Genomic DNA, 22,138 nt, shown 5'->3' with positions numbered 1-22,138 from the left:
ACTAGAATAAATAAAAAATATTATTCTATCTATAAAATACGACAGTGAGACTACAATTTACAGATGGTGTTAGTTAGTTTTTAAAAATCAATTAAACCCTGCCTAAACGAAACCATAATAGATTTGGTCTAATTTGGGCGATACGACAAAATTGTGCACACTTTTTCATTCATAGTTATTTGTTTTCGTTGGATTAAAACTACATATTAGACATATTGTTGGTTCATTTTTTTAATTCATTAAGCCCTGCGTAAACCAAACTAGAATAAATAAAAAATATTATTCTATCTATAAAATACGACAGTGAGACTACAATTTACAGATGGTGTTAGTTAGTTTTTAAAAATCAATTAAACCCTGCCTAAACGAAACCATAATAGATTTGGTCTAATTTGGGCGATACAACAAAATTGTGCACACTTTTTCATTCATAGTTATTTGTTTTCGTTGGATTAAAACTACATATTAGACATATTGTTGGTTCATTTTTTTAATTCATTAAGCCCTGCGTAAACCAAACTAGAATAAATAAAAAATATTATTCTATCTATAAAATACGACAGTGAGACTACAATTTACAGATGGTGTTAGTTAGTTTTTAAAAATCAATTAAACCCTGCCTAAACGAAACCATAATAGATTTGGTCTAATTTGGGCGATACGACAAAATTGTGCACACTTTTTCATTCATAGTTATTTGTTTTCGTTGGATTAAAACTACATATTAGACATATTGTTGGTTCATTTTTTTAATTCATTAAGCCCTGCGTAAACCAAACTAGAATAAATAAAAAATATTATTCTATCTATAAAATACTCAAAGTTATGTATGATTTCTTCTTCTTCTTCTTCTTCTTCTTTGCCCATATCCGCCCCTTAACTGGAGCATATGGACACCACGCGGCGCCTCCAAGAATCCCTGTCGCTCGCCAGTCTTCTTGCTTCGTTCCAGGTCAAACCAGCATCCCGTAGCTCCGCCGTATACACTCTGTAGATTGTATTTAGCGGCCTTCCAGGACGCCGGAATCCGGTCGGCTTGAAGAACAGGCAAGCCAGGTTAAAGTTCTCTTCTGGCATCCGCAGCACGTGGCCGAGCCAGGTCCAACGTCGCCTCTTCACTTTCAGCGTGATGAGAGGCTGCTTGGTACGTTCTCTTATCTCCTCGTTGCTCCTAAAGTCATACCACCGCACACCCAGTATTCGTCGCAAACATCTGTTTTCGAAGCTCAGTATACGGTTGCTCTGAGCCTTCGTAAGGTGCCATGATTCGCTACCGTAAAGCAGCACCGTCAGAATGCAAGCGTCGAATAGGCGGCATTTGGTTTTGACCGAGTACAATCGTGAGTCCCAGACATTTCGCATCGAGTTGAATGTTGCTCCAGCCATTCCCATTCGGATAGCGAGCTCTTTCTGCAAAATGCCATCTCCCGTGATGTGTACCCCCAGGTACTTGAAGCTGTCGACGCTCTCGATGCTCTGTCCATCGCTAATCAGAGGGAAATCTGGATCAGGACAGGTGCTATTGCACAAGACGTTGGTTTTCTTCGCGTTGATTTTCAAACCAACGCGAGAGGAGTTGTTATGCAACCTGTCGATTGTCTCTTGAATGCCCTCGATTGAGTTGTCGAATAGGACAGCATCATCGGCGTATTCCAGGTCGCATAGCTTCACCGTGGGGGTAACAGGTATGCCTCGGTCGGGTGGTATTGACTTCCGTAGTATGAAGTCAAAGAGAATGATAAAGAGAAACGGTGCAAGGACACAACCCTGTCTGACTCCGGTCGTGACCCCGAACCATTCCGTGACAGTGTCTCCAATTCTGAGACAGCATTCGCTATTCTCGTGCAGGCTTTTGATTATGGCAATGATCTTGGGAGGGATCCCGTATGCTCCCAGTATCATCCAGAGGGAGGGGCGGTGCGGACTGTCGAAAGCCTTCTCATAATCCACAAAACAGCAGGCCATCGGACTGTTCAACTCATGGCTCTGCTGGAGAAGACATCGAAGGTTGTGGATTTGGTCTGCACACGCTCGACCAGGTAGAAACCCGGCTTGGTTTTTCCTGAGGACGTGCATTATTGGGTCCCTTATTCTCATCAAAATGATGTTTGCCAAAATCTTTCCCGGAACACTGAGTAGCGTAATGCCTCGGTAATTGTCGCAGCTTAGAGGGTCACCTTTTTTAAGAAGTGTGATGATTTCACCGTTCACCCAGTCCCTTGGGCAGCGCTCTTCTTCCCACACCTTTGTCATCAGATGAAACATAGGGTGCAGGATTGCGCTCAAGCTGTACTTGAGGAATTCAGGATGAATCCCGTCTCCCCCCGGTGCCTTTCCGTTCTTGAGCCTTTTCACAGCCGATTTTATCTCGGTGTGCGTGGGCGGGCAATCGGAAATGTCGGTCGCTCGGGGAATGTCCAAAAGTAAAGCTTCCGCAGATATGTCAAAGGGATCCAAGGGGGGTGGGCGGTTCAGCACTCCGCAGAAATGATTCTTCCAAATCTTCTTGACGCATTCTGCGTCAGACTCTATTGCTCCACTGGGACCACGAATGGCTCCGGGAGTCGGTGGTCGCCTGCCGCAGACTTCACGGGTGATTCGGAAGAGTTTCCTGGTGTCATTTCTGCTTGCTGCCTCCTCTGCCGCTTCAATTTGCCGGTTCATAAAATTGCGCTTGTCCAACCGCACGGATCGTTTGACTACCCTGTCTTGGGTCTGGTAGTCAGTCCGGCGGTCCTCGGTTCGGTCGGGGTCTCTCTCCTCGTCTCTCAGGGCTTTCAGCCTGGCTCGTTCACCAATTTCAACCCACGTTTCGTCAGACATCCACTTTGGCTGCTCACTCCTTCTGGTACCAAGGACGGTACGAGCCGACGACACAATCGCACTCTTTATGAGGCTCCAGTCCGCCTCAATGAGGTCGGATTCAGATTTGTGCCGCTCGTAGATACGATCTACACTATCTCGTACAGCAGTTTCGAAGTCGGTCCGAATTCTTCGGCGTCGGAGCTTCTCAACGTCAATTCGTTCGCACTTTGGAGGCCTCGCCTGGCGACTGAGTTTTACTCGGATGTTTCCAATAAGTAACTCATGATCGCTATGGATATCGGCGCCTCTGTAAGTACGCACGTCGAGAAGTTCCTTTCGGTGCTTCAAGCTGTATAAGAAGTGGTCAATCTGCGTCCTCGTGCGTCCATCAGGAGACGTCCACGTATATTTGTGAATGTCTTTGTGGGGAAAAACAGTGCCTCCGATTGCAAGCTCGTTCAGAGTGGCGAATTCTACGAGCCGCTCACCATTATCGTTGGGGTCACCGAGGCCGTGTCGTCCCATCACCGTGGGGCCAAGCACCGGGTCTGCTCCTACTCTCGCATTATAATCCCCCATTACAATCACGCGGTCTCTTCGGGGGATGGCGGAGACTGCCGCGTGGAGAGAATCGTAAAAAGCATCCTTTGTCTGTGCGTCGGCATCCTCAGTGGGGGCGTAGCACTGAAAGACGGTCAAGGAGCTACCAGGCGTCTTGAAGGAGGCACGTATCAGTCTCTCCGAGATTGGTTCCCATTTCACGAGGCAACGGGCCGCTCTCTTTGACATCAACACTGCCACTCCCTGGCGATGGTATTGCTCCTGACCTGAGTAGACAATAGAGTAACCCTCAATCAACTTTCTCCCGGCTCCTTTCCAGCGCACTTCGCTCAGCCCTAGGATGTCCACACCATAGGTGTGCATGATGCGTGTGGCGTGCAGGTCCTTTCCGGGGGTACGCAGGGTGCGAACATTATATGTCCCAATGCGCATACTCGAGTTGTTAGAGAGGATTACTCTACCTGTTTCATTGTCCATTTCCATGCAAGGTCGTCGTTTTACAGAGCCGGTTGTCGTCCGAGGCTGCTGTGTAGGTGTTTTGTTAATCTGTTTCGTTTAAGGAGGCAAGGTGATTAGCCCAGCGCTCCCGAGGCCTGAGCCACGAGGGCCCTGAAGGTCGGCTCGACCAGGTTTTTCTGTTGGGGATTTCCTTCCCTTAGCCAGAAGGCCAGTTTTATGGCGCCGGTCACTCGCCCTTCGCCCCCTGCTGTTAGCTACAGCGTACGCTGCATTGCCCGGAGGTCGCCACGGGGAGGCCAGCAGATGGGACTTGCTGGCAGTTTGGCATTTCCCAACTTTTGCTATGAACACATCTACTGGCGTCAATGTGTCCACTTGGGGCCGACCAGCCGTTGACCACCAATTGCATAATTTTAGATATTTTATAGATAGACATGTATTTTTTGACTATTATCTATTATGGCTTGGTTTCTCAGGGTTTAATTGAATTTTAAAATCTAACCAACACTATCTGTAAATTGTAGTCTTATTTCAATGAAAACAAATATGTATGTCTGAAAAAGTTTAATGTACACTATTTATGGCGGATCTTAACAGCCTACCTCCACCCTTCGCCACTGGTACAAGTATACAACGCAGATGAGACAGGTTTATTTTGAAAACTTCTTTGTAAAACGTACATTCATCGCGAAGAAAGTAATGTACCTACCAGGGAGGAAAGTGCCCTAGGACCACATCACAATTATTAAACATAGTTCATAAATGTGTATAATTTTGTGAATAGTTGATTTTGATTTTAAATAAAACTAATTTGCTCATACAAATTTCTCAAAAAAACTATTTTTACGTAATACCTGTTTTAATTTTTATCATATTTTGTATGTATGTACTATAATCCACCGCTTTCACTAATTGGACACTTGTCTGGTTTTTGGAGTGGCGGATTATTGAGAGTACTGTATTGTTTCTGTGAATCGATAAACTACGCAACATTAGTGAAACCATGGTTTATTTTACCAACGTCATCAGTGTGTGTTTTATTTTCATTATTATTTTAATTTGTATGTAAATGAAAACTTTTTACCAACAAAATTTATTTTGTTATTTCTAAGGATGAGATTTTAACCGATTTGTATCTTTTGTTTATTTATTTAAAATTTTTAAATTGCCTGATAACTTGTATTATTTTTTAATACCTACCCTGACCCTAAAATTCAAATTACACTTCCAGCTAGTCTCTGATTATAAAATGTCACTTAGAATCGGACAGTGGTCATGGATAAAATAGAAAAAACCACTTTCCTTAACCTTTCAACATTTTTCACTCACGGTTCAATGAAAAATTGGTGACAGTTGAGTACCGTCAAACGGGGTTATTCCGCTTGGTTTTTCTACAGTGTCATTAATTTGTATTTTCTGAATTTTTTTGTATGTGTCCATTGATGTAGTTCTTATGGTTATATATACTTCACTGCTTTTAGATTAACTAACGTTATATATTATGTTTAAAAGGTTCAAAGTCACCAACTGACAATTGGAAATAAGGTAGTTAAAAAAATGTGTAGTTAATAATAGCAAATAAACAATCACAAAACTACCAGGCTTTGGGACTATCACAAATAAATTGTACCCTCACCGGTTCGAACCCGAAGGAGCCCAGGTGAAATTTATATTTTGAACACATCTCAAGACAACAGCTAGGTATTTGTTAATGGACGAGAAACCATGGGAATAAATCAATAGTAAAACACATAGGTAAATTTTAAATATTTTTTATTATTATTTATAAAATCCAGCAATGCTAGGAAGATCATTTAGAAAAATGCGAAATAGAAGAACGCCTAAGAAGCGAAAATGGATGACAGATGAGATTCTGTCTTTAATGGACGAACGAAGAAAATGGAAAAATAAAAATGAAACTCAATATAAGAGAATTCATAATACCATAAAAAGAAAAATTCGTACAGCTAAAATACATAAGTAAATTTTTTATATTTTTTATTATTTATAAAATAGGCAATTCTAGGAACATCATTTAGAAAAATGCGAAAGAAAAGAACGGCTAAGAAGCAAAAATGAATGACGAATTAATGGACGAAAGAAGAAAATGGAAAAATAATGAAACTCAATAATATAGGAGAATTCATAATACCATAAAAAGAAAAATTTGTACAGCTAAAATACATAGGTAAATTTTTAATATTTTTTATGATTTATAAAATCCGGAGTGATATAGTGAAATAGTGACGGGGGTATTAATTCTTAAATCGTGTAAAGATGACTAAAAACGTTACCCATTTACTTTAAAAAGAAAACATGTCAATGAATATATTATTATTGTTACTAATAGAACAATAAACAGAACATTTAATGGACGCATGTTGGATTTATATGACAAATTATATTTCGGTCGGCATGCGTCATTTGCACCCGCGCATCGCCTAGCCACGATCTTTTTAGACCATGCCTCAACTGAGGTATAGCCTTAATATGCACAAGAAGATGAAGGAAACATTGGGAATTACGAGAGGAACCTCATCAACTATCTTGAAAGACGGAGATGGCCGTATTATATTAGATATAGAAAAGAAACTGATTCGTTGGAAGACATATATTGAAAATCTGTTTAATGATGATAGGGGGACCTATTGGCTATACTTTTAATGAACGTGAACAAGCCCCATGCATAAATAGGGCAGAAATAATAAACGCAATACGAAATTCTAAAAATGGTAAAGCTGTCGGCCCTGATAATATTTACAACGAAATGAAAATATTATTAGAAGTCAATTAGAAATTCTCGTTAATTTTTTTAATAAAATTTCCGTAACGGGCATTAGGGTTCCTGGTAGCAGACGACAAAGATAAGATCGCCTTGATGGTGGCCGACCTCTGCTAGGGGATGGCAAAATAAGAAGAAACTTTGTTCATACTTCAATGAAAGCAAAAACGTTAGACTGAGTTAGAGTCTGTCTTCTATAAGCTGGCGTGCCGGTTCCCCCCTGCTTCAGCATCCATCTCGTTCCCTCCCATTGAAAACTTGCAACAGTTGAACGCGATGGCACAATGCTTTCTGTGTGACGTGTACGCCAGTTTATAGAATACAGACTAGCAGTTAATACAAGTTTAATTGTCATCAATATACCTACTCTGAGGCCATGGCTAGATACTTTAATTCTGATTATGTATATAGATTTTGTTAAATGCAACTGTATTGCCAATCCACAGCTCCTTGATTATTAAAATAGTAGCAAGTGAGGTCTCTTACTTCACGGGCTGCTCGTGATGAATGGTTACTAGCAAGCCAGTGAGCGGAGAGCGGTTCTGATGCTAGAGGATCTGGATCCCCACGCCATCTACCCGGTGTTGATATACCATCTACTACTCTGTCAAACTCTTCCTGTAAACATAATGTACGTAGCCAGTTATGTAACGCTAGAGTGGCATAAACAATTTTTGTAGCTCTCACAGGATCGGCACGCATCGGTGACCTATAAATTAAAAACCTATTCGCCAAAATACCAAAGGCATTTTCTACCGTGTTTCTAGCACAAGATATACGATAGTTGCAGATTCTTCTGTCATTTCGCCTAACTAATTCGGCTCTCGGGTATGGTTTAATGAGATTTGTGGCTAGAGGAAAAGCGTCATCTGCAACTATTATATATGGCAATTCAATATTGGAAACCGAACGTGCCCTGGGAATGTTTAATTCATTACGGTCCAGAGCTTTCTTAAGACTACATTTCCCCTACACACCACCATCGCTAACCCTGCCATTGGTGCCAACATCTGTATAGATGAAACGGTAGTTGGCGTCAACGAGTGCCATTAATACTATACTAAATGAGTTTTTGTAATTATAAAATGTGGAACTAGACTTGAGAGGTGGTTCAATCACCACATGTTTACCATCCAAGGCTCCCAACAGATTTGGATAATTCCACTTACGTTCATATTCTTCAGCTATTTCCACCCACTTAGCTTCATTGTCAGGCACGGTCATATATTCATTTTTCAGCGCATCAAATATTGCCTCGCACACAATCAGTATTAATTTTGAAATGGAGGGTTGGCTCACCCGAAAGGCAAATGCTAAAGATGCCTGACTCTCACCCGTTGCAAGGAATCTAAGGGTAATTGCTAATTTTGTTTCAGGAAGAAGCGCTTCTCTCACTGCTTCTTTCACTGCTTAATAAAGACCTCCTTAGCCTGATTCTACTCCTTTCTGTGATATGAATTTCTGTATTTATCAAAATCGGTGATATTACATTTATCTACATATTCATATTGTCATCATCATCAACCAGGATCAATCCACTGCTGGATGAAGGGTTCCGCAACCTGATTCTACTACTATATTATACCTATTTCTATCGTCCTTATCATCATTGACCTGACCCCATCTACTGCTGGATAATGGCCTCCCAAGCCTGATTCTACTCCTTTCTGTCATTTGAATTGCTGTATTTATCAAAATCGGTGATAATATATTATATCTATTTATATTTCCATTATCATTATGAGCCTGAATCAATCCACCGGTGGATGAAGGCCTCTCTAAGTTGTTTGAATTTCTGTCGGTCATATGAATTGCTATATTTATCAAAATTGCTGATATTATATTTACCCATTCACAATATCGTCATTATCATCATCAACCAAGATTAATCCACTGCTGGATGAAGGTTATCCCAACCTAATTCTACTCTTCTTGGTCATATAAACTGCAATATTTTTTAAAATTGTGATTTTATATACCTACCCATTTATATCGTCATTATCGTCATCAACCTGTATCAATCCACTGCTGTATGAAGGCCTCTTTAAGCTGATTCCACATCTTTAGGTCTTATAAATTCCTATTTTTATCAGATATAATATGTATTGCTTCATTATTTATCAACATTTGTCTCGATATGAATGTCCCGCACCGGGAAACCATATTGTTTAAGGTGAATTTTTAAATCAAAATATGATTATTAAAATATTATTCTATGGCTCCGAGCATTTATTTTTTATAGACAATGAAACAAAATAATGTTTAAATTTATTTTTTATGCTGCTAACCTTTTTCTATTATGTAAATGAGACCCGAAAGAGATTAATATTCGCGTTATATTGGATCGCTATTTATGATAATCACGATTGAGATGTATAATTATTTATCAGTCGGAAGCCAACAGCGGTGGAGTGAGGTTGTACAACTTCGCTTGCGTATTCGTGTCGCTATTCGCCTGGTTACTCGCGAACGGTTATAAATACGGGATACAACAAAAATAATATTGTTTGTAAATGAATTTGACAATAAACTCAACATGTGTGGTCCCATGTGATTTTGACAATCAGTGCCAGTGCTTGAGAAAAAGTGAAAAATATTTATTGTTGCACGGATAGTGCACTTTGTGCGGGGAGTGCGTCAAACGCTGTGAAGCGAGGGGTTGTCCACACTGTTGCGCGAATTCCAAGACCGCGTGAACGGCAAAAACAATAAAATGGAAAACACCACAATGGAAGTGAATGAAACCAAAAAATCGAAGAAGAAAAGAAACGATGATGAAGAAGAAGTGGTTGGAAAAAAAGAAGAAGAATGGCAGACGGTGACCTCTAGAAAAAAACCCAGAAGAGACTCTGGGGTCACTCCAAAGGGAAACCAAAACATCGTCATGATAGCGACGGGAAGTAAAATTCCATTAAAGTTAAAAATAGCGCAGATGCTGCATAAGGCAGGAGTAAAAGTACAGAAAATTTACAATAAAAATTTAAAGACGTACATCCAAGTAGAAGACGAAAAAGAAGCAGATAAAGTGAAACAAGCTGGAGAACTCAAAGATCTCGGTTTTGTGACCAAAGAGAATGACTCCTGCTCTTATGGAGTAATAAGAAAAGTCGATATTGATATGGACCTCCAAGAACTACAAATGAAAATCAAAAGTGATGCAAAAGTAATCAACCTTAAGAGGTTGACAAGAAAAGGTGATACAGGAGAGCTGACAAAGACCTCGTCAGTCAGTATTAAATTTGGGGAGAAAATATTGCCGAGAACAATTTACATATATGGAGTCTCTTTTGCTGTAGAACCGTATGTATTCAGGGTTATGCAATGCTACAAATGCTGGCGATATGGGCATATCGCGAACAATTGCGGACGTACAGTAGAAACGTGCCCTAAGTGTGGTGAAAACCACAAAACCTGCGAAAAAAATGAGGAAATTACGTGCATCAATTGCAAAGGTAACCACGCGGCAAACAGCCAAAAATGCCCAAAGTGGCAAGAGGAAAAGAATTGCAAAGAAGCAATGAAAAAAATGAACATACCTTTCAAGGAAGCAAAAAAAAATATGTTAAATAATAGCTATGCTGACATATTAAAACAAAAAAAAATCGTAGGAAGAGATGAAAGCGAAACAATTCAAAAAACTAAGGAAATCAAAAAGAAAGAAGAAGCGGTGGTAGAAGCTTCAGGCTCAACAATAATAGCTACAGGTAGTAGCGTAAAGCCTACAAAAAATAAGAAAAATTCAAAGGGGAAGACAGAGGTTAACGCGATGGGAGAAATTATGAAAGTCTTGCTGAAAGGGGGAGACTGGCAGCAGATCATTAAACAACTAATAATTAAAGCAGTGGACTGGGTATGCAAACAATTCAAAGAAGGACACTTAAAGGAAATTCTAGGAGAGGTTCTGGAGCAAAATGGATAGTAAAAAACAAATTAGGATTTTACAATGGAATGCCAGAAGTATGAAGCAAAAAAAGGATGATATAGAACTCTACTTAATAAGACAAAACATTTCAATAGCATTAATCTCAGAGACTTGGCTGAGGTCTGAATTAGACTATCTGAAATTCAATGATTACACGATGTATAGAAAAGACAGAGGGGATGGTTACGGAGGAATAGCGATTCTGGTGCATAAAACACTGGCGTCTAAAGAAAAGACCCTACAAGGCCTTCCAACTGAACTGGAGGCATGTCAAGTCAAAATCAGAGGGACACAAAAACTAAAAACAGTGACAGCAATATATTGTAAACCCAATGTTACCATTCGGAAAAACGCATGGAGCAGGCTCTTCGATCAAATGGGAGAGGGATCAATTATGGGTGGGGATTTCAATGCACACCACCCAATGTGGGATCATATACTTCGAGACGCAAGAGGAGAGGATGTCGCTGACGTATGCCTTGACTCTGACTTAGTAGCGATTAACAATGGACAAAGTACCAGGGTCGCCCCTCCAAATCAGAGAGGAGCGGCACCGGATATAACATTTATCTCCAACGAGCTGGTACTGGAAACCGATTGGAAAATAGACTCCGATACGATGGGCAGTGACCACTTACCCATTATCATCGAGTTTGTGGAAAATCAATGCCAAACAGAAATCATCCCAGGAAGAAATTACCCTAAAGCAAACTGGGAACAATATCGAGAAATAATCTCAAATGACATAGACAGACTTTCAGAACCTACCAGAGATGCACAAGTAGAGTATGATAAATTGGAGGCAATATTGAATAATGGGGCAAATTCAAGCATTCCGAGACTCAAAGTATGCAGTCACCCAAACTTTAGACCAAAACCATGGTGGAACTCCGAAGTATCAAAGGCAATCGCTGAGAGAAGGCTTGCCTATACTCGCTTCAAAAAAATCAGTTCCACAGAAAACTACCTAGAACTAAAGAAAAAGCAAGCCACGACTCGAAAAGTAATCCTAAAAGCCAAAAGAGAAAGTTGGAAAGCATTTTGTGACTCCGTCAACTCGGAGACTTCCTACTCAGAAATGTAGAGAAAAATGAGTTGGATGAAGGGCAAATCGGGAAACAAATTCAAAAATCAACTGGATGAAAGCATGGCGTCACTCCTCCTTCAACAACTAGCAAGTAAAAGTGACGAAACGAAGGAAGAAATCGCAGAACAGGAAACATATAATCCTAATGATACAATGAATGAAATTCTTACAGTGGCGGAACTAAGATCAGTAACCAAAAATAAAGACACTGCCCCCGGCATGGACGAAGTTTCATATTCCATGATCGCTCAGCTGCCAGAGATCGGAAAAAATAAACTAGTGGAGATATTCAACTTAATCATGGAAACCGGCAAAGTCCCTAGGCAATGGAAGGAAACGATGATTATCCCAATCTTAAAACCAGGGCGAGACCCTACCCTAGTGTCGTCAGTCAGACCAATTGCACTCATATCATGCATGTGCAAAACGTTCAACCAGATGATTGCAAGAAGAATCGAATGGTTTGCAGAGAAAAAACAACTATTTCATCACAATACTACGGGATTCAGAAGGCAAAAGTCGACTCTGGAGAACATAGGCAACCTAGTACTAGACATCAATGCAGCACAGGTCAAAAACGACGTAACCCTGACAACATTCCTGGACATCCAGGATGCGTATAATAATGTGCATGTGAAAGAAGTGTCAAGGGTGTTGAATGAATCGGGAATCGGTGGGAAGATCACTAAATATCTTAAGCAGTATTTAAATGAAAGAAAAATCACCATGTGCATTAATAATGAAAAGAAGAGTACGGTATGCTCAAGAGGCCTTCCGCAAGGAGACCCCCTATCCCCATTACTATTCAACATTCTTACAACTGACATATTAAAGTTAATGACGAGGGTCAACATTGTACAATATGCAGATGATTTCGCACTTTTTTGTTCGGGAAAAAGAGTAGATGAATGTCAAAGGTTAAAGCAGAAGAGTTTTGACGAAATGAAATTATTATTGGAAACGCGAGGCCTCAAAGTAGCTCCCAGCAAAACTAAGGTGGTTCTTTTTGCCAGAGGCAAGAGACAAAACCAGCTTAACTTAAAAATCGACGGCACTATAATAGAAAGAGTAGACACTTATAAATTTTTAGGTATGAACCTGGACTATAGACTAACGTGGAAGCATCATATTAGTCATTGCGCGAATAGCCTGACACAACCTCTGAACATACTCAAAGTACTGGCGGGAGGTGGGTGGGGCGGCGTACACCCTATTCATATGAGAAGGTTATACACGGCACTCATTAAAAGCCGATTAGATTACGGGAGCATGTTTTACCACTCCGCTGCCGAAACTAATTCGGTGAGGCTAGACCGCATCCAGTCCAAAGCATTAAGAATATGTGGAGGATTTATCAGGACAACACCCATTCACGTGCTCCAAGCGGAACTCAGCGTACCTCCACTGAATGTCAGGAGATGGGCACTGGCTACCAAGACATGGATGAAGTGGAAATCTATAATAGATAACCCCATATTGGCAAAGGTGAAACTCCTATACGAGCTTGTTGAAAGCAATACATACTATGAGAAAAGAAAGCTCCCTCTACTGGTAGGAATCCTAAAAGCCACAGAAAGTTGGGAGGTATTAAATACAAAATGCCTAGGTATGTATTCGCTGAGGAGGCCAGTTGGTACCTACGACCTCAGCTCTGTTATCCAACTAGAGGTCAAAGGAATAGACAAACCAAAACGGAGCATAGTATCCGATAAAGGAAGAGAGCGTGTCGAAAAAATGCTGACAGAGAGGTACGCAGGATGGAGCCACCTTTATACAGATGGATCCAAAGATCAGAATAGAGCAGGAGCAGCTCTTGTGATACCAGAAGTAGGTATAAACAAGAGCTGGAAGCTAAACCCAGCAATACCAATAATGACGGCGGAACTCATCGCGATAAACGAAGCAATTAAATACACTTTAAGCGATGATTTCTCGGCGCAATCCGCTGTCATTTTAACAGACTCCAAAAGCGCTTTACAACATCTTGCCGCAGCAACTCGCTCACATAACAGTAAAACCATAGCATACCACATCCTTGACCAGATCGACGCCAAGAAAAATAGAGGAGGAGATCTATGCCTTCAATGGATCCCATCGCACATGGGCATTGAGGGAAATGAAAGGGCAGATGAGCTGGCAAAGGTAGCCGGCCATTCAGGGGTACCATATCAGTGGATACCAGAAAACCTGGACTAATGAGGCTATAAAGAAAATGTGCCATAGTATGTGGATAGATTTTCACCATAGGGCATCATTAGAAAAGGGGAAATGGAGTAAGTCGATTCTACCAACACCACGAGAGGTGCCCTGGTTTGTAGAGTCTTCTTTGACGAGGAATGAGCTTAAGTTAATACTGAGGCTAAGAACAGGGCACACCATGGGCAAAAGATTTGATGTCCTCATGGGAAGAAGCGAATCGCAGCTCTGCGATGAATGTCATGTTTTAGAGGACATTGTACATATAGCACTGCAATGCCCCAAATATGAAGTTCACAGAGTACAGCTGCGAATTGCAGATATCTATGAGAATGTCGACGAATTGAAGGGTGTCCTGGCGGTGGGTAAGACGGAAGAGCTAGGCAAAATTGTAAAGTTATTTAACAGAATAGGAGTGAGGACCTGATCGACGGATCCCCTTCTAGAAGAGAAGAGGCGATATGACAGCGAGTCGCAGTCAAAGCCTCGGTAAAATCACAAAAAAAAAAAAATTATTTATCATATTTAAATGCACATACCTATACATATATTGTATTAAAATTAAAATGACATCGGTAGCAATCGGCGATTGCCAGCTGTTCTGCTAGGTGTCAGACGATATTTAGAAGGCCAGACTCCAGAATAGACTACGCACATGACTCCAAATTTGTATTGGCAGTGACGACATGCAGATCGTAAAACTGACAAATCAGCTAAATTTTCAATTGTCTGACGTGAATGAAAATCCATCCCGAAGGGAAAACTATGGCGCCGTCTATACACGCTTTACAATTTTTATATTAAAATCCAACACCAAGTCACTATGACGAAAAGCTGTCTGCAAGACCTAGCGAGACAGACTGGCGAGAGCCAGCTGACTCAGCTAGTATTAATAAATACGGAATGAAGCAACAAGATCATTTTAAACCAGCGGCACTCCAATAAGTGGCCCGTTTTCTCTAGTGTTTTATTTAACAAGATAATTAAATTATGGGATTAAAATAAAGGTTTAATTTATCAAGTGTAGGTACCATGTGTAATAATTATTGAAGAATACAAACTACTCCAAACTTTTGAAGTGTTTCATTTAGACTTACTACCAATAAGACAAACAAACTATTTGGATAGTTCGATGAACCAAAGAAAAACTTTTATTTATTTTATGAACCTGTTTCTAAGTCACTACATCAGAGCTAGTCGAAGAATCTAGGTAATCGCACGTTGTGTTTCGTTACACCAAATAAGTATAACTTCTAACGCGCACGCCCGTATATAAGTATACGCACCGATTTTTTTATTATTATAACAAAAAACAACAAACGTGAGTTAGAAAATAGTAATCAAACAATAAAATACCTGATCATTTTATTACGTATACTAATATTATAAGGATAGTATAATTTTACAATGAAAATTAGGTAAGTAAATAATAATTGATAATAATATAATATAAAAAAATATATGAGTAGTCATATAAACCTAACCCTGTGATACTCAAATTACGAAGTAACATAAAAATGCTAAGACACTTGTCACCAACGCAAGCTTCTGCTGACCATGTTTGTAAAAATATCAGTACCTATTTTATTTTTAAATATATATTAAACAATTTTACTTATCCTCATTTGCAAATAAGTTTTACGGCCCTCGGATGAAAAATAATTAAAATATCACTAAATTAACACGACGTGCAATTAATGTGGATGCATAGGATTTCGTGGAAGACACCCGAAATATTTTCAAACATACCATTGTTAAAAATAGCATTACGTAAGTCTGAGTAGTTAGTACCATTGATAATATTATTTATTTCTGGAACGGATTCTTTAAATAAAAATATTGTGACTTCCTTCGTTCTGCGTAGGTATACATTATAGTAAAAATGCCAATAATTATTACAGAATAAGGAATTATCACAATAAAACAAAGTGTAAGTGGTTAATTAAATTTAAATACTTATAGATCGACTAAAAAATACTTATCCTATAAACTTAGTAAACTGAAAGCATTAATAATTATTTAGTGACGCGGTACCAATGATAGTTTTTTTCGCTTGAAAATAATACTTAAATAATTATAATAATATCTATGTACTTCCACAAAAACACGAAAACTTGTCCAAATCAGCATTAACATTCTCCAAAGTGGATAATTTTATTCTGTACCTACCTGTGTTTTATAAAAAAATTTCATCAAACCCCAAAATATTCCATACAATTCAATAATAATTCGTTCACTTTCTGGAAATTATGTGTTTTCTCTCACTTATTCATTTAGAGTACATTGACAGTAACATAAGGAACTTACTGTCAAATTTTGGCGATATTTCTTTTCCATTTTTCCGTGTGACGTATTCGTTTTCTAGCATTTTCGGGTATTACAGGTGAAGCTTGAACATCCATGATGATATTAAACAACTAATAATTATAATAATGGGCTTGTAACACTGTTTTTTCATCTAAAATTGGGCGAGCAATTTCGTATGGTAATTACTGTTTAACTGAAAGACGCCATTGCAAATGCAGTCTTCCTATTGGTCAATTTTGGAATAAGTGAAAATGGTTTGCGACACTCCTGGAATAAGTGTCTTTTGTAACCAATAGCGATTTTGAAATTGATTTTTCTACTAGATTGCATGCTATTAGGTTGTTATATACAAAAAATACTTGTTCAATAATTTCTCCTTTAGATTTTGGCATTCAAAACTCATTTTCGTCAAGTAGTGGAATAAGTTGTTTTTGAAACTACACGCCTCATTTCCTGTACGCAGTAAAATACGTTATATATTTATATAGGTACCAAGATAGGCGAATTGGTAATAAAATCTTTTAGAAGGGCCTAATTTAGGGCTGCATATCCTACTCAGCACCATTTTCTCGAAGACATTCAATGAAACGGCTTTGGTGTCGTCAACGTTGACACATAGGTCAATAGTAGCCATAGCAGTTCAATTTAGGCCACAATTATTCGAGCAATGCTGGCTGTAAATGACTTATTTTCAAATTAATTTGGACAATTTGGTAATCTGTTGTGAAAAGTGAGCATAGTATCACATATCAGTTTGGCAGTTAACCCTTCCGTACGTTCTATCTAAGGAAAGAAATTCATATATTATTTATAACAAATAACTGGCAACACATATTTTTATGCAACATTAAGGTACATTATGAAATTTTATTTATTTTAATATTGAATTGAATATATACCAAGCCTATTCTTTTTGTAGGGTTCATCCCATCAATGTGTCACATATGAACAACTTAACACCGTGAGAAAAGATGCAGTTAACAAGAACCTCGAAAACATCACCACAGCAGAAGCAACCGATACCATCGAAAATATGATACAGCATTCAGAGATAACTATAGATGAACAAAATATCAAAAAGGAGGTTTATAAATTATACTTGCCAAAAGTGGTTCGAATTGTGTTGAAAAGGGTTACACATTTTCTACGTAACTTTATTTGCAATGAATGTTGTGGAGTGTTTGAATCTCTATATCATCTAAATAGTCACAATATTTTATGTACGAAATCTCACCATCTTGAGTTATACAAAACTCGTATTATTGGTGAAAAACCACATCAATGCGATGTGTGTTTTGAAAAATTCATTTACATTAGTACTCTTAAAAGACATAAAATGACACATACTGGTGAAAAACCACATCAATGCGATGTTTGTTTAAAGTATTTCCAGCGAATTGGTTATCTCAAAATACATAAAATGACACATACTGGTGAAAAACCACATCAGTGCGATGTGTGTTTTAAAAAGTTCATTGCAAATAATGAATTCAAAATACATAAAATGACACATACTGGTGAAAAACCACATCAGTGCGATGTGTGTTTTAAAAAGTTCATTACAAATAGTGAACTCAAAATACATAAAATGACACATACTGGTGAAAAACCACATCAATGCGATGTATGTTTAAAGAATTTCCAGCGAATTAGTGATCTCAAAATACATAAAATGATACATACTGGTGAAAAACCACATCAATGCGATGTGTGTTTTGAAAAATTCATTAAACTTAGTACTCTCAAAAATCACAAAATGACACATACTGGTGAAAAACCACATCAATGCGATGTTTGTTTAAAGAATTTCCAGCTAATTAGTATTCTCAAAATACATAAAATGACACATACTGGTGAAAAACCACATCAATGCGATGTCTGCTTAAAGAATTTCCTCGTAATTGGTAATCTCAAAAGACATAAAATGACACATACTGGTGAAAAACCACATCAATGCGATGTTTGTTTGAAGAATTTTCTGGGAACTGGTAATCTCAAAAGACATAAAATGACACATATTGGTGAAAAACCACATCAATGCGATGTTTGTTTGATGAAATTCCTGGCAACTGGTAATCTAAAAAGACATAAAATGATACACACTGGTGAAAAACCACATCAGTGCGATGTGTGTTTTAAAAAGTTCATTACAAATAATGAACTTAAAAAACATAAAATGACACATACTGGTAAAAAACCAAATCAATGCGATGTGTGTTTTAAAAAGTTCATTACAAATAATGAACTCAAAATACATAAAATGATACATACTGGTAAAAAACCACATCAATGCGATGTATGTTTAAAGAATTTCCAGCGAATTCGTGATCTCAAAATACATAAAATGACACATACTGGTGAAAAACCACATCAATGCGATGTTTGTTTTAAGAATTTCCAGCTAATTAGTAATCTCAAAATACATAAAATGACACATACTGGTGAAAAACCACATCAATGCGATGTTTGTTTGATGAAATTCCTGGCAACTGGTAATCTAAAAAGACATAAAATGATACACACTGGTGAAAAACCACATCAGTGCGATGTGTGTTTTAAAAAGTTCATTACAAATAATGAACTTAAAAAACATAAAATGACACATACTGGTAAAAAACCAAATCAATGCGATGTGTGTTTTAAAAAGTTCATTACAAATAATGAACTCAAAATACATAAAATGATACATACTGGTAAAAAACCACATCAATGCGATGTATGTTTAAAGAATTTCCAGCGAATTCGTGATCTCAAAAGACATAAAATGACACATACTGGTGAAAAACCACATCAATGCGATGTTTGTTTGAAGAATTTTCTGGGAACTGGTAATCTCAAAAGACATAAAATGACACATATTGGTGAAAAACCACATCAATGCGATGTTTGTTTGATGAAATTCCTGGCAACTGGTAATCTAAAAAGACATAAAATGATACACACTGGTGAAAAACCACATCAGTGCGATGTGTGTTTTAAAAAGTTCATTACAAATAATGAACTCAAAATACATAAAATGATACATACTGGTAAAAAACCACATCAATGCGATGTATGTTTGAAGAATTTCCAGCGAATTCGTGATCTCAAAATACATAAAATGACACATACTGGTGAAAAACCACATCAATGCGATGTTTGTTTTAAGAATTTCCAGCTAATTAGTAATCTAAAAAGACATAAAATGATACACACTGGTGAAAAACCACATCAGTGCGATGTGTGTTTTAAAAAGTTCATTACAAATAATGAACTTAAAAAACATAAAATGACACATACTGGTAAAAAACCAAATTAATGCGATGTGTGTTTTAAAAAGTTCATTACAAATAATGAACTCAAAATACATAAAATGATACATACTGGTAAAAAACCACATCAATGCGATGTATGTTTGAAGAATTTCCAGCGAATTCGTGATCTCAAAATACATAAAATGACACATACTGGTGAAAAACCACATCAATGCGATGTTTGTTTTAAGAATTTCCAGCTAATTAGTAATCTCAAAATACATAAAATGACACATACTGGTGAAAAACCACATCAATGCGATGTCTGCTTAAAGAATTTCCTGATAATTGGTAATCTCAAAAGACATAAAATGACACATACTGATGAAAAACCACATCAATGCGATGTTTGAAGAATTTCCTGGGAACTGGTAATCTCAAAAGACATAAAATGATACATACTGGTGAAAAACCACATCGTAAGACTTGTTTCCGATCTAGCATACAACATGATACCTAGCTACCAATATATTGAGATACAGATTCCTAAACAAAAGCTGTAATAATTAGAATGTCGCATAACCCTCAACCTCACTGCTGATTCCACAAGCGAGTCAAAAAGTACAGCAAGATAAATAAAGACGTAATATTCCATAAAAAAATCTGATAATGCAAATATAACTGCATGCAAAGTTTTAATTGTAAAAAAATCTCGCAGAAAGGACCGAAGATGCTGTGCCCATCCAAATAATCTATAAACGCGATGCAGAACCATATTTAGGCGCGTACGTCCTAAAGATACGCGCTTAATTTTATGGATCCGATTTCGACGACCTAAGTTTAGTGAGAAAAACATATATTATTCTTATTAGAAGCCCAAGTGGATGACGGAAAGGAAATGTGACGTGTTTTTCTTATTATTGAGAATGCTTTTTATAAACTTAGTACCTATTATAAAACGTAATTAGAAAGACTGTTTATGTATTATATTCGATTGACAGATTGTTGCCTTTAAATTCATTGATCAACCCACCGCCATACTATTAAAAGTTTAAATAATTGTAGCAGTAAAATACCTTTTCATATTCACTAGTAAATACGATCTACCTGATGTTTTATTTTTTGCTACTTTATATTGATCGGCTTTATAAGTTCAGGGGAAATACGTGGCAGCGAACGACACAGGACCGAGAGAATTGGAAGAAGCTTGGGGAGTCTTTTTTCCAGCAGTGGATTGGCCCCGGCTGATGATGATATTGATCCAATTCATAATTATTAATTGGAATCGATGAACAAACATATTTTGGGCCAAGATATATTAGAACTTGTAGTGTGAAATTAAATTTATGACTTGAGATGCATCCCTTATTTCCAAAGATTTCCCAAAAGTTATCAGTATGAGTGATGACCCAACGTTGAGCTGGAACACCCAATTTGAAATTGGAATTTTTCGATTATAGGTGCATAAACGAAAAAAATCGTGCACAAACGTGCACAAACAAACGCACTCAAAAAAAGTTGGAGTTTTAACATTGGGTGATCCAGGTAAATGGACCTCAATCCGGCTCTAATGCTTCATACTTACCTGTTTTCCATATGTGTACCAATCTAACATATTCGTGCTTCAAATTAACAAGCACCTGTATGTATTTTTTATAGATGTGTCGTCAAAAATCCTTTGCGAAGCTCTTCACAACAGTAAAGCTATCTCAAAAAACAATTCTCACCACTCCAATGTCACAAAGTATAACATTTATAATATTATCTATATATTTGAATAAATTTTGATGGCCTTCACTGTATCGTTAGATATCCTGCGTGGATAAATGTTTCGTGTGTACATTAATTTATAACGAGCAAGCAGATATTCAATGCTAGTAAACTTTAAAAATCCCAATTTTACTACGTTCATTATCAAAACAAGCGATAAACAAAATTATTAGTAGGTACTTATTATTCATTTTAACCTTTCAAAGGTAAAGGTTCAAATAAACTATATGACGATCGGACACATATATGCTAGGAGCGATTTAGTGTCTATGATCATATCTATGCCATTCCGACATATTATACATACATATTGTATGACAGCTATGACATTGTATTTACACTTTGTGACAACCTGTGACACAGGACGCCAACATAAGGAACGGGGTTTTCGGCACTTATATGACCGATCGTCAGTCTATTTGAGCCATAAATAAAAATAATTTAATGGGGTTTTTTCGGCCGGCAATATAATAATATATAGGTCTATGAATATATCTTAACATGGAGGTTGTTCTTGTCTACGTATTTACCAGCTAACGTCAAAATCATCTATCAGTTGTCAGAATGCGCTCCGAACGGGAGGAATGCTCAGGTCGGTCCAACCAGCTATTGGGCCCATCGGGCCGTCCGACTTGGTTGCTACTAAGGCCAATTATCTTGCATTTTTTTAAATTTGCAGCGTCTTACCACAGGCGTGACAGACTCTTGACATATTTTTTGCTGTCCGTATGATTAGTTTCATTATTTTTGTTATATATATACTAGAATCAATTTTAATTTTATAATTTCCTTGTGCCCTTCTCTCACCGGCAGTTTGCATTTCAAAGTAACTTCTTTAAACTCAGTCAGAGCTCACTTTGATCGTAGCGACCTTAGTCCTGGGTATCTTCTCCCATGGAATTCCCGGCCTGACGTGATACGCTCGATTTAGACCGAGTGTAATGCGTGGCTGGTTTTGGTTTGAAGGGATTAACTGCAATGTCAGTTGTCAACGCCAAAAATAATAAAAATATTTA

At 37.9% G+C, this 22,138-nt stretch overlaps 1 protein-coding gene across 1 annotated transcript in view; it reads left to right on the top strand.

Annotated features, from left to right (window-relative positions):
* LOC147080120 (uncharacterized) overlaps positions 1-20,415 on the top strand; it is a 34,573-nt gene extending 14,158 nt beyond the window's left edge. Inside the window, exon 2 of the mRNA XM_085948172.1 lies at positions 17,039-20,415. Within this exon, the coding sequence (XP_085804298.1) occupies positions 17,039-19,417 (2,379 nt within the window). The 3' untranslated portion in view covers positions 19,418-20,415. The remainder of the gene's footprint in view (positions 1-17,038) is intronic.
* Positions 20,416-22,138: the final 1,723 nt, after the last annotated feature.

This window comes from Rhyacophila brunnea, unplaced genomic scaffold, assembly GCF_057557595.1.
Source record: "Rhyacophila brunnea isolate RB1 unplaced genomic scaffold, BYU_Rbru_1.0 scaffold_1, whole genome shotgun sequence".
NCBI lineage: Eukaryota > Metazoa > Arthropoda > Insecta > Trichoptera > Rhyacophilidae > Rhyacophila > Rhyacophila brunnea.
This window is presented reverse-complemented; position numbering and strand designations above follow the sequence as displayed.